The 25,070-nt window shown below is 49.4% G+C and overlaps 1 protein-coding gene across 4 annotated transcripts in view; it reads left to right on the top strand.

Moving 5' to 3' along the window:
• Positions 1-25,070, top strand: part of KIF2A (kinesin family member 2A) — a 1,079,703-nt gene that overhangs the window by 464,527 nt on the left and 590,106 nt on the right. For all 4 annotated transcript variants that reach the window (XM_069627337.1, XM_069627336.1, XM_069627334.1 and 1 more), the window contains exon 8: positions 2,662-2,716. In XM_069627337.1, the coding sequence (XP_069483438.1) occupies positions 2,662-2,716 (55 nt within the window). The remainder of the gene's footprint in view (positions 1-2,661; positions 2,717-25,070) is intronic.

The raw sequence follows: 25,070 nt of genomic DNA on the forward strand, positions 1-25,070 counted from the left end.
GGTAAGTTCTCAGACTTTGTACAGTTCCTTTTTAAATGAAGAAAAGATGCAGCAAATGACTCCAGTTCCTGTGCAGGTCTCACTGTTCCTGGGCCCTAGTTGTGGGGACAAGGAGGACATCGGGAGACTCCTGCAATGCACTGGGACGGTCAAACCTTGAAACCGGCAAAAATCACTTTGAGTGGCTGGTCAGTGTTTCAGCTCCTTGCGTCTACCGCAAATGGCAACACTGCGGTTTCTTGCTCTCGAGATGGACTTTCCTTGCTTTTGGGATCCTGCACTCTGTTGAGGGGGGTCTCAGGCTCGGTCAGTCCTGATTCCTGGGAATCCGGAGGATCTTCCTGGAGCTCTTGGCCAACTTAAAAGCAATGCACACAATCTGGTGTTCCTCTCCCTGGCTATACGGTTTCCAGCAGCAACTCTGTGGAAATTCAGCCAGCTCCGAGATGGATGTCCAGGTGGCTTACTTTGGAGTTGATTGGTCCAACCAACTCAAGGGGAGAAGTCGTCCTTGTAAGGGCTTCTGTCGAGGTGAACTTGGTGTTTCGGCACTGCAGCAGGGCTTCATTGGGCAAACCAATGGTCCAGGAGTTGCAGCAGGCGTCCTCTTAAAGTTCTTCTTCAGTTTCTTCGTCCAGTGGTCAAGACTGTCTTCCAAGCCAAAAGCCTTGCCTTTTATTCAGTTCTCCCATTCATTCCAGCCCAGCTGTCAGTCACCCAGCAGAGTGGCTGTCCTTGCCGGACAGTCAGCTGGCCAATCACCACAGTGCATTTGGATCTCCTAGGAGACTAGGCACAGGGAGTTTCAGGCACCTCCCTCACTTCCTGCCCACCCCAGACACACTGGCACCAGAGGCGGGCTTCACTTGTGAATCCCGCCAAAGGCAAAGCAAACAATGGGACCAAACCTGGTTTGGCACGCAGAGTAAATCTCAAGAAGGACCTTTCCACAAAGAAATGGCGAAAAAAGACCTGGCCATTTTGATATAAATGGCACCCTTGGGTGCTTTACTGCAGCTACAAACGCAGCCTGCGGTAAAAGCACACCACGGTAGTTATAATGAAACCACTGCCACCAGCCATTCAGTGAAGTAAAGTGTAACATAAAAAATGTTACACGAGAAGCTAGACAAAGGGGAATCTAGGTAACCCCTCCGGCACCCTATTGTAAGATAGTGTGTGCTGGGTCTAGAAAGTTACAAATGTAAGTAGTCAGTTTCACTTTACTGCTCTTGGAAACAGTAGTTTATCCAAGAGACAGTATTTAAACCTTGGGGAAATCTGAAAGACTTCCCTGGCCACTGCACTGAAGGTGCTTTGTGACCCAATGTAAAAGATGATGCCTATGGAGTTTGTTGGACTCCTCAACCAAAAGAGACGGTGTACAAAATCACATCAAAATACATGAGAGAGTGGGGGGAAAAGAGTCTCGCTCTCTACTGGTAAAAAATAAATCGTCCTCAAAATCCAGCAAAGCAAAGGTGGAGGGAATTGGCACATTTCTGAGAATTCTCCCTAACAAGAAGCTTCCGTCTCCTGCCCATAGCGACGGACCCCCATACAGTATGGAGTAAAGGGGACTATGGACTAGGAGTATGTTAGTCACTACGGTGAGTAATTTATAATTTCTTTGTGACTTAGCTAGGGTCTGACAGACTTTAAGAACGAAACTTCAGCTCCATTTAATCCCCTCTTTGTGGCTACACAGGCCTTCCAGCAACAAAGTGTCCCCACACGGAATGTTACAGGCAGCCTATGGGCCCATGTCTTTCATAAGCTTGCAGCGCTGGCTCAAGGGAGTGAGACACATTGAAGGCCTCCCGTGGTAGATAAAGAGCATTGCTTCATCAATGTGCTTTGACAGCACTTCTCTCAGCAGCATCTTCTTGGCATCCCTGTGTGGCCTCTTGTGCTTTGGTTTCCAGTTCGTCGTTGACCTCCTGAATAGCTTCAGATCCTAGAAACCTGGGTTGGGGGTAGCCATCTATCGTAGGACCCTCAACATTTTAAGTGATGAGGTATCCAAGCATAGATAGTCGTCACAGCCACAGTTGGAACTACTGCCATTTCCAACCTCTTCCTAGGAGAACAACAACCACCAAAGACGGGGAGTCAAAATGACGGGGCTTTAACAAAGTAGTTAACTGTTTTAGCCACCTTAATGGTCAGATGGCTACCTCACGATTTAAAAAGTAAAGGTGCGTAGGAGTTCAGCTATAAAGTGTAAGAAGATACCACTGCCACCCACCCTCCAGGGCTACATTGATTAAGGAAAAAAAGCCATTAAATTAAAAATTATTGGGGACTAGGAATCCCCTGCATGACTTTCCATAAATCATGTAGTAATGCTATACAATACCGGCTAATGGGGCACTGGTAGCCTTAATGACTAACCAGTGTCCCCAAAACTAAGGAAGTTTATCTAGTGATCGAGGATTGAAAGGCCTGACCCACTAAAAATGTCACAATCAGTCTGTCGGATAATGTGCTGTGGTCCCGTTGTAAGAGTTGGGAAATCTGCAAAAAGAATCATCTTTCCCAGTACAGTAGGAGAAAGTAAATTGCCTCTGTATAGTGATTGAATTTTCAAGTTGCATTTTGTTCTAGTTTTTTGTTGACAGTGGATTTACTCTTCATGAAAAAAGCTCCCTTTGTTTACAGATTGATGAACACAGGATATGCGTGTGTGTTAGAAAACGACCTCTCAACAAAAAAGGTATGATCTGTTGAGCTATTTCTTTTCTCTTACACCGAATGTTTGATGAAAAACCTTAATTTTTATTTGAGAATTCTTCTTTGATAGAGGTTTGCTAAATAAACCTTGATTTTCTCTAGTATACTTACCATTCAAAACAAACATGTCTGTTAAGGTGATGTATATGCTCCTTCAAGTGCATGGAAAAAACATATCTTTCTTATTGTGTATTGCATACTCTTCCTAAAGTCAGTTATTTCACAATTGAAATGCTTCTGCAAGGGCTTGATTGTGAGAGTTGGATAAATTAAGGTGTGATAATTAGAAACGTATTAGAACAGATAGACTTCTTTGATTCCCTTTAGTCTCCAATAACAAATACTTGTTTTAGTTCTGAATGTAGATGCTCTCCCTAATTAATCATTTTGGGCAAGGCAAGGTTAAGTACAGGGCCAAACTATGTTCTATATTTTGACTGAAGACAAGTTGGGTTTATGTTGCAATCATCTGGATTCAGTTTACAAGTATTGGATGGCGGGGGGGTCTTACTCCTAGGTCAACTGAGAGGAGCAGGTCCCCTCAGTTCAAATAGTCCGATGAAATAGATGTGGGGAAGATGTTGCATCCTGGGCTCTGTTACAGGGAATCACACTCCTTGTGAGTGATGTGGGTGCAAGTATGCCTCATACTCCTAAGTCCCGTCCCCTTTCCTCCATCATATATGGGCGTCCCTCTGCTGGGGACGGGAATGGAACCGTACTCGTACGTCCTATCCCCTTTCCTCCATACTGTATGGGCGTCCCTTCCAAGGGACGGGAGACGGAACCTTTTTCACCAGAAAAAAACCTCTTCCCCTTTAAATTTAGAGGTACGCGGGGGAGCGGCCCAGGGAGCATGCGCTGCCCTGACTCCGCCCTCTGGCGCCACACCTCAGTCCCCTTTTCTGCGTCTATGGGAATGGGCCGAATTCACCAGCGCACCTGTGTTTGGCTTCGGCCATGTAATTCCATGTGTGGATACTTCTTCTCTTTGACTTCTTTTTTTTGGTGTCTTTTTGACATTCAGGTCCTCGGGCGTCACGCTCCTCCCCGGCGCATGCCTACTTCTACAGGGTTCAGCAGGTGTCCAGCCTGCAACAGGCTATTCCCAACATCAGACCCCCACGCCCTCTGCCTACATTGCCTTGGCCCAGACCACAGTTGGCAAACTTTTTCAGCATGCGGCTTGTTGTCTTCAAAAGTGCTGAAGACTAGCCAGGTGGAGGGAGCTTTTCCAGAAGTCTCCCCTAGAGGACTTGAAGAACTTTGTGAAACATCGAACCAGGCCCAAGGTAGAGCCGATATTCTCCATCGCACCCCGCAAGGGAGAAGCCTTCTCTCGGACTCTCCCGCGCGGGAGGGACCGGTTAGGTCCTTTTACCAGCACATGCACCGAGGCTGCTGCAACTACCGGCTCCGGGCCGAGAGATCCTCGGATCCTCCTGTGACAGTGTTGAGGGACCGGAATGTTCTTTTACCGGGTCTTCACCATCAGAGGCTCCGCCCTTGTACCGGCACCATGACCGAAGCGCTATGCCCCAATACCGGCAATACGTCTGACTGGGTGCCTAAACGCAGCTCTACCGACCCCCGGGTCGAGGGTGTCGCACCTACTGGGCTCAGCGGGCCACATGCAAGAGACTTGGACGAGGCAGGGCCCAGCGGGCTGAGCAACACGTCGCAGGCACGTTGCAGGCAGCTCGACAAAATGGCTGCTGTGCCAGACAGAGGCACCCGTCCGACGCCATTCCAGGAATTCAGCAAAGAACAAGTGTCAATGTAGGACTGGCCTCAACCAGGTATGTGGCCTACAGTCTACCCCTCTTTTGCGCAGGGCAGCTTTCCTTTGCGTCCATATGGACAGGGTATGCAGCGGCTCCAGCAACTCCCCGCTACCCTGTAAGCACCTCCTGCTATCTCCTCGGCCAGTGAAGAGGTCGTCTTCGAGAAGTTCCTCGGCCTCATGAAGTCACCTTGGATGGTGGTTATGAAAGACTCCATCAGGGAAGTCCTTCCTGGAATGCTAGCAGCACCACAGACTCCTCTGTTGGGGCCCCGGCGCAGCCCGCTCCTCCGGCTCCCCAGCCGACTCCTTAGACTGTTCCGTACCAGCCTCCGCCTCCGGCCACTGTCTCTGTACCTCAGCCTCCGGCGCCAACTACTACTACTACTACTCCTCCTCCTCATCCACAGGATCCCCCTGATCCACAGGATACGGATGAGGAGGAGGATCCGGACACGTCATCCTCAGCCAGGGCCTTCCACGAACGTCTTGCTGGGCTGGTAGAGTATCTGGGCCTGCTCCAGCCCGAGGTCGAGCAGCCAGCAGAAGGGGTCCTGGCTGAAGTACTCATGCGACGCTCCTCTGCCAAAACGGGGATTCCTATGCAAACCGATGTAGTCTCCCTGGCCAAGAAGGGTTGGCTCATGCCCCACTTGGCCCAGCCGATAAATCGATGCCTGGACGCCAAGTACAGGCAGATGGAGGGAGATACTCTTGCTCTCAGTCCATCCTCAGCTGCACTCCTCGGTGATCGTTGCGGCATCACTGTACCCCAAGCCTCCGTCGTCCTCGGCCGCCTCCTCTGTGGCGCTGCTAGGCAAGGAGGAGAAGCTCTTGGAGGCGTACGGCAAACTCTATTCCAACGCATCCTTGCATCTTCGTCAGGCCAACGCAGATGCCATGCTGGCTGCCACCAACCAAAGATTATGGCTGGAAATTGCGGACTTCCTTCCGGAGGTCCCTGTCCAGAGCCAATCCCGTTATAAGGTGGGGCTAGCCGAGGCTAAGCTGGTCTCATATTGACCCCTCTGGCCGTGCCACCTGCATTGCCATGGACATGAGGACACCCTGGCTCCGGGCAACTAAATTCAACCCAGATGTCCAGGAACGCATACTAGAACTACCGTTCGAGGGTGGGGGGGAAGCCTGTTCCACACCGCCACGGACGAAGAGCTGGACAAAAAGAAAAACAGCTCACAAACGGCCAAGTCTTTATCCATCCTTACAAAGACGACGCCCAAAGTGTACACCCAATCTCAGCAGCGCTCCGAGAGGGGTCGTACATAGGGAGGGTTCAGAGGCTTCCAGGAATGTCGATTCAGGCAGCCGGACCGCTCGCTGTCTCAGAACCGGCGCAAGCAACAAAAGGAGGGAGGGGGAAGCAAGGGCTTTTTCTAGTCCCCCTGCTCCGCGACAGCCTCCAAGGGAAAGAAGGCATGACACCCCCCTTCTGGTCACCGTGGCTCCGGTGGGGGGCAGGCTAGCTCTCCATGCACATTTCTGGTGCCAGAATTTCACGGACCCCTGGATCCTCTCTGTAGTATCCATGGGGTACCGCCTCCCTGTCCCAGCCTCTCCTTCCCTCCTCCTTTCCACTCCCACAGGTTGGGACAGGAACTCTTTTGGCGGAGATCTGCTCGCTCGTAGAGACCCAGGCAGGGGAGGAAGTCCCAGCGAGGATTTGGCTTTTGCTACTGGATTTTTGCCATTCAGAAGAAGAACCAGGCGGGCCTGAGAGTTGTGCTGGACCTTTCCACCCTCAACCTCTCCTTACCCCAGCAAAAATTCAAGATGGTTACGCAAGCCTTTATAGCGGAGGCATTGGACAAGAGAATGGATGTGCTCCCTGGACCTTAAGGACACGTACCTGCATGTCCCGATCTGGCAGCCCCATCCTCCTTTCCTCCGGTTCAGGATCATGGGCTACCATTTTCAGGACAAGGTCCTTCCATTTGGCCTCAACTCGGCCCCCAGGGTCTTCACCACGCTCATGAATGCAGTGGCGGCCCTCCTCGGAGCGCAGGGCCTCCACATTTACCCATACCTCGACGCCGGCTCGTCAGGGCTACATCTCCGGAAGCGGTTCACCACTCTTCCCATGCCCTTAAGAACACTCTGCACAATCTGGGCTTTTCGATCAACCTCAAGAAGTTTGCAGCTGCATCCTACGCAGACTGACATTTTTGGGCCTCATCTGGGACACTTGCTCCCAGAAGGTGTTCCTTCAGAGGACAAAATGTCAGCTATCAAGAGGGCGACCACCCACTTCCTCAGCAGAGAAGCAACCTCGACATGGTGGTACCAACATCTCCTGGGTCTAATGGCAGCGGTCCTATTAGCCATCCCCCACACAAGACTAAGGATGAGGAGGATTCAGTTGCACTTCGCGGACTCATGAAACCTGGAGCGGGACTCTCAATCCAAGCTGATCAACATTCCTCCATCTCTCCACCCGGACCTAAATTGGTGGTCCAGAGACGGCAACCTACGGATGGGCAAGCCTGTCCGTCCGACCCACTCCGCAGGCCACCGTCACCACGGATTCCTCGCTCGAGGGCTGGGGAGCCATTGGACGGCCTCTCGGTCTACGGCACCTGGACTCGACAGGAGCAGGAATACCACATCAATTGGCTAGAGCTGAATGCCATCTGGCTGGTGCTCAGGGCCTTCCTACCACTTCTCAGGGGCAAGGTTGTCCTCATGCAGACAGATAACTCGACCAGCATGTACTACGTCAACAAGCAGGGAGGCACCAGCTCCCCTCCTCTGTGCAGACTGGTGATCAGCATGTGGGAGTGGGCCCTGGAAAATGACATTTACCTCACGGCAGTCCACCTCCCAGGGTAATCCAACGTGGAAGCGGAGAGACTCGGCAGGCTGGGACCGGACAATTACAAGTATCAGCTAAACAACCTCGTTATTCAGGAGATCTTCAACAGGCGGGGTCACCCCCAGGTTGATCGCTTTGCCACCTGGCACAACCAGAAGTATCCCCAGTTTGCATCCTGGCAAGGCTCTCTGGGCGACGCATTTCACCTCCAGTGGACCAGCATGAAAGCCTACGCCTTTCCACCCACACCCCTTATTCACAGGGTAATAGGTAAGATAAAGGAGTCTCGCCAACCCCTCATCATTCTAATAGCTCCATGGTGGCTGGCCAGGCCATGGTTTTCGGAGCTTCTCAGTCTCTCGGAGGTTCCCCCGATTCCCCTCCCGACGGGCCCATAACATCTTCTGGCACAGCAGGGGGGGGGCAGAGTCATCCACCCCGGCGCCAGGGAAACTAGCCCTCACAGCGTGGTACCTAAGCAGGTAACGTTTCGGCACCTCAGCCTCTCACAGGCCAATCTGGAGATCATACAGGTCTCCTGGAGCAAGGCTACCAGGGCCCAGTACAAAAGCAAATGGACCACATTCTTCCACTGGGCAGACTCCAAGGGAATCGACTCCCTGGCATGCACCTTGGATGACGTCCTCTCCTTCTTGGCGCACCTCCCCAACTCGGGCGTGCAGGTGGACACCTGCTGCACATGCCTCACAGCCATTGGGGCTTGCAGGAACTCTGAGGAAGGCATCTTCTTCTCCTCCAACCCTATCGTCTAGAAACATCTGACGGGATTCGCAAGGCTCTACCCGCCCGTCAAGAGGCCACACAAACCATATGACCCATTGGCGTCCGTGGACAACAGGCTGGTCACCATCAAGACAGCTTTATTAGTCGGTCTTACCTCGGCTCGCAGAGTCGGCGAAATCCAGGCGCTGGTCGCCTCGGAACCATATACTACCGTTCACAAGGACAAAGTAGTACTGTGGACTCACCTGGCATTTCTGCCCAGGGTTCCGTCATCCTTCGTACGTTTTTTCCTGATTCCCAAGGACAAGGCACAGAGTGCTGCACTGCCTGGATGTGAGGGGTGCCCTAAAATTCTACTTGGACAGGACCAAGGGCTTCCGCAAGTCGGACGCCCTGTTTGTCACTTTCAGAGGCTCAAGACCAGGCTATCAGGCCTCGAAGGCTTCCATATCCCTCCGCATGGTCTCTGCCATCAAAGAAGTGTACGAGGGCCAGCATAAGCCACTTCCGGCCAAAATGTATGCCCACGCAGTTGGCACCAAGGCAACGGCCATCGTATTCCACCACCATGTCCCTTAGCAAGTCATAAGCAGGGAGGCTACGTGGGCCTCTCCCTCGGCTTTCTTTAAGCATTACTGTTTCGATGCTGGCTCTAGATCTGATGCGGCCTTCGGGCAGGCGGTTCTCAGGAACCTATTTGCTTAAGGAGGCTCCTCTCCACCCTGGGGCTACATTCAGTTGTAATCGGCCATACAGTATGGAGAAAGGGGACGGGACGTAAGAGTAATTATAAGTTACTCACTGTAGTGACTAACATACTCTTAGTCCAAAGCCCCCTTTCCTCCATACGTCCCACCTACCTCCCCCCTAATAATACTGGTGTCATTAGGCAACTTTGAATCTATTGTCGACGCGTCAATTGGGACTGAGGTGTGGCGCCAGAGGGCAGAGTCAGTGCAGCGCATGCTCCCTGGGCCGCACCCCCGCGCGCCTCTAAATTTAAAGGGGGAAAAAGGTTCGGTTTCTCGTCCCTTGGAAGGGACGCCCATACAGTATGGAGGAAAGGGGATTATGGACTAAGAGTACATTAGTCACTATGGTGAGTAATTTATAATGCCTTCTAGGTGAGTGTTGGGGAGAATTCTCATTCTATGGCTTATTTCCTTCGCCTAGCGAGTCCCCCAGCAGCTTTGCTGGATTTCTGGAGTTTTTTTCCACTTGGTAAGAGTGTGAGCCTTTTTCCCACTCCTAAATGTGTTTGGCCCTGTGTATTTTTACCGTTTGTGTAATAGTGGGCTCTGGAGGACACCACTCCATGAACCCCACTTTTCATGTGTGTTACACAGCACCCTCAGTGCATTGACACAGGGTTGTCCTTGAGACTTCCCCCTGACTCCATTTTCTGGGGCTGACTACTCTCCCCCAGAAAACAGGTAAAGTTGCCATTTACTTTACATAGTCATTTAAAACTACATACCCAGTACACCCCGTTTTACATGGAGTACTGGAAAGGGTTAACTCCTATCCCTTTTTGTCTGTGCCTCTCTGAGCTTTGTTTTGCTCTTTTAACATTCAGACTTGGCTGGTGGCAGTGGTAGCTACCCTAACTTTTCTACCGCGATTATATTATATAAACGTGGTACTGTTCCAGGCTATCCCAGTAGCTTCGAACATAAACCCGCTTGACCAAATACTTTATTTATTTATTTTTTTTTTTTGGCTCCGGTCGGGTTTATTTGCCATTTCTTTTTGTTAAAGTCCTTCTTGTGTTTTACTTTGCGCGACAAACCAGGTTTGCCTCCTTTGTTCACTGTCTTTTGGCGGGCTTCTTCCGAGAGGCCCTCCTCTTGGCACCTGGGTGTGTAGGTGGGCGGTATGTGAGGGTGGTGTGTAGTCACCCCCTGCACAGGGTATCCTTGGAAACCCAAGTCGCGCTTTGGCATGATTGGCTAAGGTGGTTGTCCGGGCCGGACAACCCCCCTGCTGTGTGATTGACAGCCAGGCTGTGTGAATGGGGGATTTTCGCATAAAAGGCAGGACTCTTGGGCTGAAAGGCAGTTTCCACTGGAACTGCAAGGAACCGAAGAGAAGCGGAGAAGAAGACGGCTGCTGTAACTACTGAGTCCCAGTGAAGCCCTGCTGCAGTCCTGAGCTATCTACCCTTCAACGACAAGGGAAGATCCAGTCCGGAGTCTTCTTCCCTTTGGTGGGATCAACCAGCTCTTCTTTCACAGCCAGAGGATCCTCTTCATGGTCGAAATCGCTGCACACTGCTGTGGTGGTCCAGATAGCCATCTGTAGAGCCTCTCCTGTTTTAAAGGAGCGCACCTTTTATTCACCGTCGCTGCTGCTGGCCTCATCCCTGGGTAGTGCAAATCACTCCAGATGTCGTCCTTCTTGTCTCCACGACTGAAGCTCCAGGAAATGTGAGTCTGCAGGAAACTACCAGGAACAACTGCCGTAGCACCAGCTTCTTCAAAGAATAAGGTACTGTGTCCAGCTTCGAGGAACTAGGATGAACCCCTTTCTCCTCATCCATCCAAGGCTTGCCCTTGTCTTCCTTCCGTCTGATAACTTTTGTTTCCTCTGTTGATAATATCCAAATACTCCTGCCAATCTTCAATTGTAAGCTATCTGACTGTGTGATCCTCGACAACAGGAACCCGGTTCCACTTGACACTGGTGCAGGCCTATTGACTTTTATCTTCTTGTCAGAAAGTGTTCTCTGATTCTGTCTGCCTTGACAAAGGTATTGCCTTTGATTTTTGTCCACAACTCTTTTGTTAACTCAGGTGTTAAGTTTGTTTTATCTCTTGTAACATTTCTTTCTGCAGATACGCGTATATTTAGTAAGCCCAAACTGTCTTTACTGTCAAAGTGATCGCATATGTATTCCCGGTAACGCCTTTTGTTTCAGAACACCTTGTCAGTCAAATCATAAGGTACTTAACTTGAGTTTTTCTTCACAAAGAGAATTGGTTGTGTAGTGTATTTTGTGTGGTTTTAATTTAATAGTAATGAAGTGTTTTTTGCAAACGGATGGTCTAGAAATAAATGTACTTTTACTTTTCAACCAAAAACCTTGAGTCAGTGTTTGCTTGAGTCACAGTAATTGTGGTCCTTTGTGTAATTTCTACTACTGCTCATTTGCTCTTGAGATAAGTCTGGCTGCTCTGCTACTGCTACCACTTTAACAGTGTAGTACAGGCTTGTACCAAAGGTGAACTTGTATTACCACTTGTAGTCTTAATTGTGTGTAGGGGTCCCTAAGGGCACTGCATGGGATTCTGCCTAACAGTGAGTAAGACCTTTTGGTGTATTATTCAATTGCAGTTGCTTTTCAGCTCAGTGGAACACGGACTAAGGTAAGCACAAATGAAAAAATAGGCAGTGTTGCATAGTAATTTGCTATTCAATTCTGTAGGTTTGCTAATTAAATTGAAACGCGTGTAGCTAAGCTATCCATTTGCTATCCTGTTAAATGAAAGCACAGCTTGCCCTCCAAGCCTCTCTTGCCCTCCGGGTTCTCTCCCACCTCTTTTCTCTGTTCGCATGGAGAGAGTGCAGCAGTAATCATCTCCTTCACTCTTAACTGCCAAAGGCCTGGGTGGGAGTGCTATGCTATATTATTTTCTTTCAAATAATTGCAAACCTAAGTAATCGGTATGATACTTCTATTAGGCCAACTATATCCTGGCTGCCAAAGACCAGTATGATTTTAATTTTATTTATTTTCTTTTGAAATAGTCATGCAATTCCATTAATAAAAAGTAATTTGTTACATAATGCATTGTATCCATGCTTTACAGTAAATTTTAGCTTAGTAAAGCGAAGTCTCACAGTGCCAACTATATTTCATTTTATTGGGGAAGAGGCATCATATTGACGAGTGAACACTTTAGAAAATGTACATGATCACATACACGGCCAACTGCTTTTGATGGCAAACCAAGTTCTGTAACTTGCTGGTTGCATGCATCTGTGCAACTGGTGCTTAACCCATGAGATGATCGCAAACTCCTTGACATTCTATCCTATCACCCTGTTTCTTTATACCAGATACTAAGAAATTTGCAAAGCCTAACTCATCTCACTAACGTCTTAATTCAGCGCTACACAAAACCACTGTATTGTTGCTCATTTTATGTTTTGGGTACAAATACTGACATTCAAAATATTAGCACAACATTGCTAATCAAATGTGTTCTGTTTGCTAATCGAGAACATTTTAATTAAATCAATCTCTGCTAATCAATTTTGGAAAACTAATGTATGCCTTGTAAGCAAGAACTCTTTACACTAATCAAGGATTGCACCAGGCAGACCCATGTCAGCTACACCTACAGAACACTAAGAATGGAACACAGCTTTCTAGGCAGGTAAAATCTAATGTAAACCTCTGTTTACCACTTTTTACAAGGATAAGCTTGTCCTTCAGGTCAAACCTTCTTTTCTATAACTAAAATTTCATCGGATTACCATTTAGATTCCAACCTTCTATCCACCACCTCATCCTGGCAAGTAAGAGGAAAGATTTCATAGACTTGATCCAAGGAGAGTTCTAAACTTTTATGTTTCAAGAATGGCAAAGCTCTGTCAACACTACCAACTTTTCATTGGATATACAGGACACAAACTAGGTCAGTCAGTTACCAAACAAACCCTATTCAGATGGATAATCCTGGATAATATTGGCTATTTCAGAGTGCTACAGGCTAGCCAAAAAATATTCCCCATTGGATTTAAGGGCTCATTCCACTAAGGGGCATGGCAACTTCCTCTGCCCTTCAGAGGGGAGTTCCGATAAAGGATATCTGCGAGGCAGCTACCTGGTCTACCATCTACACGTTTACGAAACATTGTTTGGATGCTTCTAACAACGAGGGATGCTTTGGGAAGGCAGTTCTCTGCTCCATTCTTTTTTTAAATACATTTTTATTAGCCTTTTCTTAAAAAAAAAAAAAAAATCTCCCTCTCCCCCAGGTCCGAACGTGATCTTACAGATTCCTTCTGTATAGTTCCAGTTACCAGAATCTACCCCACAATCGCCCCAGCATCACATGTTGTCCAAAGGAATTTCACCCCAGTGTCTTTCTTATCAGAGGACCTGATGTCGCAAACAGAACCTGTTGTTATTAGTCCCATAATTCTAATTTCTCGGACACCATGCTCCTCTTGCCCCTTCCTGAAGGTGTTCCAATGCCTGGTCTGCCTGAAACGCTATTGATCACCTTGTAACGAGTATGACACCCACTCTAGAGCCGCAACCTTCCACACATTAGCCACCCATTCGTGTTTCGGTGGAGGGTCATTCGACTTCCACTTTTGTGTCAGAGCCAAAGCACCAGCCATCAGCAGTAACACATAGACTTTACACTCCGCCTTGGTGAAAGAACCACTCGGACCCGACCCCGCTCAGACCGGATCCCGCACAAGACCTTTATTACCCTCACGCTTTATCGCCAGTGCGGACTCAATCGCCTCCATGGTGACTCACCAATACACCTGAACTCTCGGGCATTCCCACCAAATATGTCTTCAAGATCCTTCTATGCCACAATCTCTCCAACACATCTTAGAGGCTGAGTCATAGGTTGTATTTATACGACCCCACAATTTCTCCCATTCCTCCACTTCTGTTGGGTGACCTACCAACACTTCCCAGGACTGCACATATCTTCTCATCCCCGAATCCTCCCCCCTGCTTTTCCAATCAATAAAATGTGCCCACCAAATGATAATTTTCCCGATTCTATTGTTCAGTATCTTTCAAATGGGGACAAGGCTCAAGTTGCCCCTTATTGGGACCTCCATTAACCAGTGTCTTTTTTGGCTGCATCTAAACCTTTCCTCTTCAAGACCAAAATCCTCCTTCCATTGGATAAAGGTTTTTATCCCCGGACCCACAAACATATCCAGATTTTTCTGAAAGCCCCCTTCCTGCCACTTTCGAAATCCCTTACCTCTTTCCCCTGGAGAGAACTGAGAATTGCCAAAAATAGGTGTAAAAGGGGAGGGGAAGGTAGTAATTAAAGCCCTCTTTACTATATTATCCCATGAGTCTCCCACCACCTGTTATGTGGCTGCAATACATATTCTTGGGTCTATCTGCTTTCGACTTCCACATCACCTCAGCTAAACTCCCCCCTACCACTGCTTTGTCCTTGTCTCTTCATGCCTTGCCCGATCCTCCCTCATCACTCTGATCTGTGCGACCAGGAAATACTCCCTAAAATCCGGTTCTCCCATTCACCCTCTATTTCTAGGTATCCTCATCACCTGTCTCACCAATCGCAGTTTTTTTATTCCAGAGAAACCTTCCCGTGTAGTTCTGAAGAGTACGAGAAAACGAAGCGGGAACCAGACTCTGGAGGGCAATGAAATAATAAAGTAATTGTGGAAGGGTGACCATTTTTAAAACAATTCTCCCTATCCATGTTATAGTTAGCGGACCCCAATCCACCAGTTTGGATTTTATGCGTTCCAGGAGGGGTGGGGTAATTAGCGGCATATAGCAAGTCTATTGTTTTTGTAAGATGTACCCGCAGATACTTTATAGCACCTTGAACTCATCTATACGGAAGTTCCTCCTGGAGTGCCCTTTCCGCGACAATGTGGGTTGTAAGATTTAATACTTCCGATTTATGAATATTTATTTTTAGACCAGCTACTTCCCCCAAATCGCTTCAATTCCACTCCCATCGCCTGCATAGACGTCTCTGGGGATTGCACTATTAACAACATATCGTCGGCATAGGCTGCAATCTTTGTATTTCTCCTCCAAACATGCCTACTATTGCAGTATTTGCTCTAACCGCCTCCAATAAAGGTTCCAAATGGATTGTATAAAACCATGGCGATAGAGGGCAACCCTGCTTCGTATCCCTCTGAGTGTTAATGGGGGCTGAACTAAGCGTAATAACGGGGAGTGATAATTGGCTCTAATCTAAGAAATAAAATTCTCCCCAAAGCCCATTACTCCTACGTCCTGTCCCCTTTCCTCCATACTTATGGGACATTCCTCCGTCCAGTGATAATGGGACCGGAGCACTTTGTAAAAAGCATCAACATTTTTCAAACATTTTTGTCCTTCTCTTTTTACGTGGGGTACCGCACATGGCCATAACCCCACCCTCCTTAGCTGCGCCCAGCGCATCGCCCATCAGTCCTTTTATCCGCACGATCGGGACCAGACGCACTTGCATCTTCGGAAGATTTTTTTCCTTCCATTGTCCTTCTCTACTGCTCCGGTTTAGCTGTCGCGTAGTAGTCGGTCTATGCCGGATCAGTTAGAATGTCCTTCTAGCGAGCGACGCTTCGCTAGGGCGGATCCCCATCATCTTTGGTTAGAGTGTTTGGGTCCGGATCACCGGTAGGACTCGTGCTTCTACTGCGATTCCCTTTCGGTCCGGGCACTTCAACGTCGTCTGGAGCGTGGGAGGAGGTGTTTCAGCATGTTCCTCCTCTGCATTTTCAGAGTTTTATCGACGAGAAGAAGAGACGCCCGGTAAGTCCTTTAGTTTTTAAGGCACCCTGACCGGGGGACTCCTTCCTGGTGCGGGAGGGGCTTCAAAAGCCCTATTACGGGGGTTTCCCCTGAGGTGCCTTTTAGGCCTAAAAAAGGTACCAGCGTTTTCTGGGGGCCCCGTCAGGGGCCTGCCTGCACCGGATTACAATCCGAGGCCCCTCCTGTGGGGGCTAATCAACGGCCCCTTTGTGAGGGAGCTGTTACCAGACTTGGTTCCGAGGTTCCTCTGTCAGAGGCCAAGGTGACTGACAGACCTGAGAGACCTGTCAAAGTCTTGTCATTGAGGTGGATTCCTCAATGTTCCCGTCTTTGCAGTGATACCGGTTCTGTCGAGGGGGCGCAGAGTGAGGTCGCTGACCGTAATTGCTCTTACTGGCGTTGCCGAGGTTCCTCTAGTAGAGACTAATTCGGCTAATAGTATGTCTCAGAAACATCCTGGGCCACACAGTACCGGCTCTGCCGAAGTTCCTTGTGCCAAGGCTTAAGTCAAGACCCACAGGTGTCTGTGGAGGCCCCTGCCTCACTCACTCACACATCTGGCAGAATCGGGCCTTCATGTCTTGTCCTGCAGGACTTATTTGTCGGCTGTCACCGCTTATCTGTCCACTGACCAGTGCACTTCTTCACTGATGAAACCGGTCATTAAAAGACACTTTGCAGGCCTATTACATCTTTACCCTCCTGTTCGCAACCCGCATCCAAGGTGGGATTTGAACGTGGTCCTTACTGCCTTGTGTCATAAGCCTTTTGAGCCCATGGCTACTCTCGATTTTTAAGTACCTTTCTTGGAAAGTGTCCTTTTTGTTTGCTGTGACTTCAGCGAGGCATGTGAGCGAGCTTCAGGCCTTGTTGGTAGAGCACCCATTCCTTACTTTTCATAAGGATAAAGTTGTCCTGCGGACGAATCCCTCCTTTCTTTTCATTGCCTGTCTTCTTTACAGACCCGGCCTCAGAGGCTGAAAGGGTTCTGCACTGCATGGATGTTAGAAGAGCCCTTAAATTCTATCTGGACAGAACATCTGAGCTTAGGAACTCTTCGCAGCTTTTTGTGACCTTCGGAAATCCACGAGAAAAGCCGGCCTCGAAAGCATCCATCTCCCGATGGATTGCTGCCTGTATTTCTGAGGTGTATACCATTCTGGGTCTTCAGCCCCCAATGGGAATTCATGCTCATCTTGTGTGTGGCAAGGCGGCTGCCGTTGCCTTCCAAAAATACGTTCCCTGGGAGACCATCACGAAAGCTGCTACGTGGGCCTCCCAATTGGCTTTTTGTATGCATTACTGTCTGGACCTGAGCTTCAGGGCTGATGCACAGTTCGGTCAAGCTGTGCTTAAGAACCTATTATAATATGGAGTTTTCCATCCACCCATAATTCCTGTGAGGAATGCTTGGGAATCTCCCATAAGTATGGAGGAAAGAAGACTGGATGTAGGAGAATAATAAAGTTACTCACCGTAGTGACTACCTTACTCCTAGTCCATAGTCCCCTTTCCTCCATACGCCCGCAGTGCCCTCTAATAAGTTTCCTCTGTTATTGCTTAAAGGTCTCAGACCTGGCGATAGAAAAGGACTGATGGGCGTTACGCTGGGCGGAGCTAAGGAGGGCAGGGTTACAGCCACGTGCAGTACCACGCGTAAAAAGAGAAGGACAAAAAAGTTTGAGAAATTTTTATGCTTTTTACAAAGTGCTCTGGTCCCGTCCCACAGGACGGAGGAAAGTCCCATAAGTATGGAGGAAAGGAGACTATGGACTAGGGAGTAAGGTAGTCACTACATAGTTGGGAACAAGAAATTCCTTTCTACCCTAGAAAAAGCTTTTTCGGCATCCAAGGCAATAAGGAGAGAAGGAATATTCTTCCTGTTCACTTTTTCAATAAGATGAGTTATCCTCTTAATATTGTCACTTCTCTGCCTGCCTTTGATGAAACCCAACTGGTCCATGCTGACTAAACTGGGGAGTATCTGTTCTATCCAGTTTGCTAAAATATTTGTTCCTCTTAGCGTCCACATTAACGCAATTGATCTGCACAACCCAAATGCGAAAGGATCTATACCAGGCCTCGGAAGAAAAACCACATTTGCTTCTTCCATATGTGAGGTCATATTACCCTCTCTCCCAAAGACATTTGAAAAGGGGAGTCAAGTATGGTATTGAGAGTTCCCCTAAATGTTCTATAGAATTCCATAGTAAAACCATTGGGTCCTGGGAACTTAAGGGAAAGAGAAGATATAGCCCTTCGTATTTCCTCAATAGTTATATCCTGTTCCAAAAATCCTCTCCTCTTCTGAAATAGTGGTTAATTTCACACTATGTAAATACTTCATATGGTCCTCTACTGATGTCCCTTCCGATCTATGTAGTCTGGAATAAAATCTATAAAATTCCCGGGATATGTTTTCCGTATACATACTTCCCCCTCCTTAACTATTTTCAGAATGGTTTTAGCTTTCTCTCCGCGCCTCAGCATTCATGCTAGGGAATAGGGGGCCACCCTAGGCCCATACAAAGATAAAAATCCTTGAACTCTCTCTAAGATTATTATTATTTTTTTTTTGACACATCACACTCACCCAGTGGTTCCCCCAGGCATCATTCTTGTGGTATCCGGTCAATCCATCGAACACCATGGCCTCGAACACCATAGTATCGAATTATAAGCAACGAAATGCCATTCCATCCAATGACCATTTAGTTGCATATAATTCGAAGGTAGTATCGAAATGGTTAGGGGTTGGGCTAGGGGTTGGGCTAGGGGTTGGGCTAGGGGTTGGGCTAGGGGTTGGGCTAGGGGTAAGGGTTGGGGTTGGGCTAGGGGTTGGGCTAGGGGGTTGGGCTAGGGGTTGGGCTAAGGGTTGGGGTTGGGCTAAGGGTTGGGGTTGGGCTAAGGGTTGGGGTTGGGCTAAGGGTTGGGGTTGGGCTAAGGGTTGGGGTTGGGCTAAGGGGTTGGGGTTGGGCTAAGGGGTTGGGCTAAGGGGTTGGGCTAAGGGGTTGGGCTAAGGGGTTGGGCTAAGGGTTGAGGTTGGGCTAAGGGTTGGGGTTGGGGTTGAGGTTGGGCTAAGGGTTGGGGTTGGGCTAAGGGTTGGGGTTGGGCTAAGGGTTGGGGTTGGGCTAAGGGTTGGGGTTGGGCTAAGGGTTGGGGTTGGGCTAAGGGTTGGGGTTGGGCTAAGGGTTGGGGTTGGGCTAAGGGTTGGGGTTGGGGTTGGGATAAGGGTTGGGGTTGGGGTTGGGATAAGGGTTGGGGTTGGGGTTGGGATAAGGGTTGGGGTTGGGCTAAGGGTTGGGGTTGGGCTAAGGGTTGAGCTAAGGGTTGGGGTTGGGCTAAGGGTTGGGGTTGGGCTAAGGGTTGGGCTAAGGGTTGGGGTTGGGCTAAGGGTTGAGCTAAGGGTTGGGGTTGGGCTAAAGGTTGAGCTAAGGGTTGGGGTTGGGCTAAGGGTTGGGCTAAGGGTTGGGGTTGGGGTTGGGCTAAGGGTTGGGGTTGGGCTAAGGGTTGGGGTTGGGGTTGGGCTAAGGGTTGAGCTAAGGGTTGGGGTTGGGCTAAGGGTTGGGGTTGGGGTTGGGCTAAGGGGTTGGGTTTGGGGTTGGGCTAAGGGTTGGGGTTGGGCTAAGGGTTGGGGTTGGGGTTGGGCTAAGGGTTGGGGTTGGGGTTGGGATAAGGGTTGAGCTAAGGGTTGGGGTTGGGGATAAGGGTTGAGCTAAGGGTTGGGGTTGGGCTAAGGGTTGGGCTAAGGGTTGGGGTTGGGCTAAGGGGTTGGGCTAAGGGTTGGGGTAGGGGTTGGGCTAAGGGTTGAGCTAAGGGTTGGGGTTGGGCTAAGGGTTGGGGTTGGGCTAAGGGTTGGGCTAAGGGTTGGGGTTGGGCTAGGGGTTGGGGTTGGGCTAAGGGTTGGGGTTGGGCTAAGGGTTGGGGTTGGGCTAAGGGTTGGGGTTGGGCTAAGGGTTGGGGTTGGGCTAAGGGTTGGGGTTGGGCTAAGGGGTTGGGCTAAGGGTTGGGGTTGGGGTTGGGCTAAGGGTTGGGGTTGGGCTAAGGGTTGGGGTTGGGGTTGGGCTAAGGGTTGGGGTTGGGGTTGGGCTAAGGGTTGGGGTTGGGGTTGGGCTAAGGGTTGGGGTTAGGGCTAGGGTTAGATTAAGCGTTACAGAAGGTTTGGGGTTGGGCCTAGGGTTTGGGTTAGGTTAAGGGTTACAGTAGGTTTGGGGTTGGGGCTAGGGCTAGAGTTTGGGGTTTGGGTTAGATTAAGGGTTACAGTAGGCTTAGGGTTAGATTAAGGGCTACATTAGGGTTAGGGTTGGGGCTAGGGTTAGAGTTTGGGGTTTGGGTTAGATTAAGGGTTACAGTAGGCTTAGGGTTAGATTAAGGGCTACATTAGGGTTAGGGTTGGGGCTAGGGTTAGATTAAGGGTCATATTAGGGTTAGGGGGTTATTTGGGGGGCGGGGAACCCCCAATATACACAAACAAAATGAAAACATTACAAGGAGCTGGCCAGTGCTGAAATTTCAGCACTGGACAGTTCCATGTAATGTTTTAAAGTTACAGAAAATAGCATTGAAATGCTATCTTTTACATGTAAAAGTGCATTTCCATTGAAACCAGTCCATTTATGTTTTCGATGGACTGGTTTAGATGGAAAGACACTTTTTTACATGTAAAAGATAGCCTGTCGATGCTTTGGCATTAGATGCTTTTTTTTTTCGAAGTAATCGCTATAAACCCATTCTTGTTCCTCCTGGAAGAAAGGTTGCCACTCCCGGGACTCCTCTCAGTAGATGGTGCCACAGGTACCTTTTCTAGCCAAATCCTTCATGCATAAGAATTGGAGGCCTTTTGGCTTAAGATGCTAGATATCTTTGTCATGGTCCCGGCGCCAAGGCCATGGCTGCACCGTTGGGATCCACTGCACTGACGTGCCGGCAGAGACCCTTAGAAAGACCAACTGTACACCATTCTCCACAGAGCCGACTGGCTCCGATGCTTCTTGTAAGGACTCTGCAATTCCTATGAGTGCATTCATATAAAAGATGGAGGACATTGTTGATGATGGACATTGATCCTGTCCCCTTGGGCTTGAATCTTTTTGCCCCATCAGTCGGGGATTTCCCTGAGGAGTTTCTATAGTGAGGAGAGGGAGCTGATGAACCTTGCTGCTGATTTACATGAATCATCTGGGCTGGACAGGCTTCCTACACCAACTCTGCGGGCACTTTCGGGTTATCTGCCCCATGATTCAGTTTTAGTTGATGAACATTCTAGACAAAGGTCTGCAACGGGAGATTTTACTGTCATTTAAGCCGGCAATATGAATATTCCCTGTCATCAGGATGGGAATCCTCGGTAAACTAAAGCAGTTTAGCTTTAAGCAAAAAATTGCATTGTCGCTTGTATAGCCTATTGGGAGTCCTAGTTTTGCTCCTCGACTTTCTTGAGTATTTTGCCTATTTCTGCCCAGTCTTTTCTTCTACATTTCTTCAATCAGTCACTGTTGTGACTTGTCGGATCGTTATGCCGTGTGAGGCCACAGACCGAGTATTGGACCTAGGACACGCGTCATGTCGAAAATCCGAGAAGAAGAGACTCTTCAAGGCCTGCTCCAGATGTGGTCAGAAGAATGTCTTCCAGGACCACCACCAGAAGTTGATTTACTACCTGCACCTGGACCACGATGTTGAAAGATGCCCCATCTGCTAGGCTTTATCAACTTAGACGAGAAAAGATCGCCATCAGAGACTGGTCTCATGGCTGGAGGCAGGTAAGGCCTATAACTCTGTGCACAGTCATGCCTTTGCCTCTAGCAGGCCCAAAGATCGGATTCCCTCTGGCAAGAGGTTGAGATCCCTTGAAGACCCTTCATGGGAAGATGCCTAAAAAGGCTAAGTCTGCGAAAGCTCCCACTACCTCGTCGACTAGCGCTGCAGCGTCTGCCATCTGGATCGGCAACAGGGACGAAGGGAACCCAGTCTTCGGAGGGCCAGAGATCATCCGTCGAGGAAACATCGTTCAGCGGCAGCATCTTTGACAATGTCACAGAAGACTTCCTCGTCGACGACACCAAGACCTTTATCAAAATCGTCACCATTGTCGACGAAGACTCTGTCTACAACCAGTCCGGTGGTACCAGTTTTAGTCACGTCAACTGGCTCGTTGACTGCAGGCACCCTCTCAGAGGTCACAACGCTTATCTCAAGGGTAGCATTGCTTCCAAGGCTGCAGCCCGTCCAGCTGGGTCTATTCCGCCCACACTACCTTTTCCAGGTGCCACTGTACTGGGCTCCTGTTAGGCAAGATTGTATTCAGTACACTGTGTGAGACTACACCAACCTTGTCCTCCTGGCAATAGGTAACCCAACCTTTGGTAGAAATCTGTACTACACAGGTTGGTAGTGTGGCTGAGCAGCCAGGCTCATCTCAAGAGGGGTCAATGTGAGCAGTAGGATTTTTACACAGAGATTCAGTGACAAGTATTCAAATAAACTCTTACACTCAAAGTTTCTTGATTAAACAATTATTAATTTAACAGTTGGTTGTATAGGGCTTCCTCCAGAAGGGAGCTATCTATCTCTATATATATATTTCTGAGGCTTGTGGAATCTGCTTAGATCACATGCTGTGCATAGGCCGACATCTAGTGGAAGCTGCAGAGTATTACAGTTTGTTTTTCGAAACTCGAAAATGGGCGTCGACACAGGGCGTGCCAGTAATACTATCCCTAGTGTGACGTCCACTGTACCCAAGATCCCTCACGCGTCTAGGATCCTCAGATTGTTTTTTTCCGCCATACTGGTCGGAAGCATTTTGCGGAGTCCCCTGGCCTTAGCCATACTTTTGCTAAAATATTCATTTATTTACATCCTTCCCCATCCCAACGTCGAACTTCGACACTCGACGCCGGCTGGAGAAGAAATCGACCGTCGGATGCTGCACGACGGATTTGGGCCTTGGAAGGCCTCTGGCCTCGGCCCGGGCCTTGGAAGGCCTCTGGCCTCGGCCCTGCAAGTAGGGAGAGTCGAGGGTTGGACATACTCTACACTCTTGGTATATAGGTACACCTTATACTTTTCCTACACTTAGCAGCCCGCTGCCTCAAGGTGCGTATGGAGGGTACCCCTTTTCAATTCTGCCCCAAGTGCAATCGCAAATACCCTTGGGTCGACAGGCACGCCACGTGCAATCTCTGCTTGCCGAGGGACCACCCCGAAGCGAACTGCAGCGTGTAGTAGGTTTAAACCTAAGGCACTTAAGGACCGTTCGACAAAGCGTTGGGCCCACCACGCCAGGCAGGCGGCCATGGCAGCGGAGGGCGCCTTCAGTGACGGCAGCGACGCCGTACTTTCGGACGGCGAGGGCATTACGGCGTCGAAAGACAGCCGAGCGCAGGTCCCCGACCTCGGAAGGTCATCCGGCAGGGCGGCTATGGGGAAGACCCCCGGCGACACAAGCGCTTCACACAACACACACACTAAACACACGAAGTCCAACCGAGACTCGACGACGTAGAGTTCTCGGAAAGAGGCTTAAACAGAACGGTCCGATTCGGTGTCCTCTGGGCTTTCTCGATCGAGATCGCCGCATGACTCCAGGCAATCATCCACTCTTGCCAAGAGTGCCTCGCTCCCTAGGCTAACAGAAGTTCGATCATCGGAGGACGAAGACGACTTCCCCCCCCCAGGCCGCGCTCCCGTCAAAAACCTCCGGAGCCACAAAAGGACAGGGAAAACATTTTTCCACTCACGGGGAGGGGGAAAACAGCAGAAGAAGCAGCCTTTGCACTCTTCCACACCTGTGAAACACACCACTCCCCCTAAACAGACAGACAAGACCAGGTCTGCTGATATGTCTAAAACCAGCAAATCTACTCAAGATAAATCACCAAGACTTGCTGAGAGAGTCATTCCCAGTTCAAAAAATGGTCGAGTGAAGACATAGATAGGGTCATGTCAAGGATGTCTTCTTTGGCTGACTTTTACGATAAAAATCCAGACCATTTCCTTTGGTATGATCCATAAGGGGCGACACCCTCAGGCTCTAACGATCCTATCCCCCCCAAGTAAGAAGCCCCGGTTTGAGACACCGATGAGGTCTACAGACCCCTTTGAGGTACAACCTTACTCACGACCATACTCACTGTATCAAGGAGAGGCTTCCTTTGGTGAGGATCAAGAATTTGGCATGGTAGAAGAGCAAACCGGGACGGGCTACTATGGGGATGATGAGGACCAAGAAGAGGAAGAGGAAGACCCTGAAACCTACAGAGTAGATTCCCCAGTAGAAAACGAAGCCCTGGTTACCGACTCCCCTGTCGATAACCAACCCCTCCTAAACGAGGTTCTCGCACGTGCAGCAGAACATTTCCATATTGACACCCACGGTGTCCAGGAGGAGAGGGACTTCGCAGAGGAGTTAGTGGGAGAAAGGAGGCCTGTTGCCCAGACCATCCCTATCCTTAAGTCCATTCAGCGAAGAATAGACCCGTCCCTGGTGAACCCGAACCTCACCAGAGCAGTCAATCCCAGGGTTGAAAAACTTTTCAGGGCAGCCCAGTCTGACCCTCTCTATATAAGAGGACATCTGAAGCCAGACTCCCTAGTTGTCACTAACACTCGTAAGAAGGCTGGAACACCCTTGTCATCGTCCGAAGCTCCTCCCGACAAGGAGGGCAAAAAACTATGGTTTCGGCAGGAAAAAAGCCTCAACGTCCGCCTATCAAGCAAGGATTGCAAACTCCACCACCCTGTTGGCCAGCTACAACTGCCATCAGTGGGAAGAAGTCGCGGCACTCATAGCCTCTGCTCCGGAACCTTTAAAGGGCCAGTCACCTCGGATTTCCGCAGAGGGTGGAGCCGTTTCTGGTTGCATTTTGAAAGCAAACTTTGACGCCGCGGACAACACAGGCAGATTGATAGCAGAAGGCACTGTTATCAAGAGACATGCGTGGTTATGGCATTCTGGTTTTAAGGCAGAAACCCAGGCATCATTGTTGGACAAACCGGTGGAAGCCGATCTGTTGTTTGGTAAGGCGGTCGAGGACGCACTGAAGAATGCCAAGGACGAATACGAGACACTCAAGTCCCTTGACCAGTTAAACAATAAACCCCCTAACCAGAGAGGGAATAGTAATTTTCGTCGCCCACGCGGCCAAAATTCCCAGAGAGGATCTAACTATTCCCAGGGGCAGAGTACACAGTGGAACAACAGCCAACAGCCTACACAGGGTTACGGCAGGGGTAATAGGAGAGGTCGTGGTAAAGACAGTGGCAGCCCCAGCAAAGGAGGTGGCACGCCTCCACCAAAGCATTGATGCTCAGTTCAGGGTCCCTTCTCACGCAACCCCAGTAGGGGGACGCATTTCCAACTTCACCCAGGCTTGGGAAGGGATCACATCAGACAGATGGGTGCTGTCAACAGTATCCACAGGGTACTGTATAGAACTACTGCAGTGTCCCCGGAACCATCCTCCACGACA

This window comes from Ambystoma mexicanum, chromosome 6p (genome assembly GCF_040938575.1).
Source record: "Ambystoma mexicanum isolate Mex_15411 chromosome 6p, UKY_AmexF1_1, whole genome shotgun sequence".
NCBI lineage: Eukaryota > Metazoa > Chordata > Amphibia > Caudata > Ambystomatidae > Ambystoma > Ambystoma mexicanum.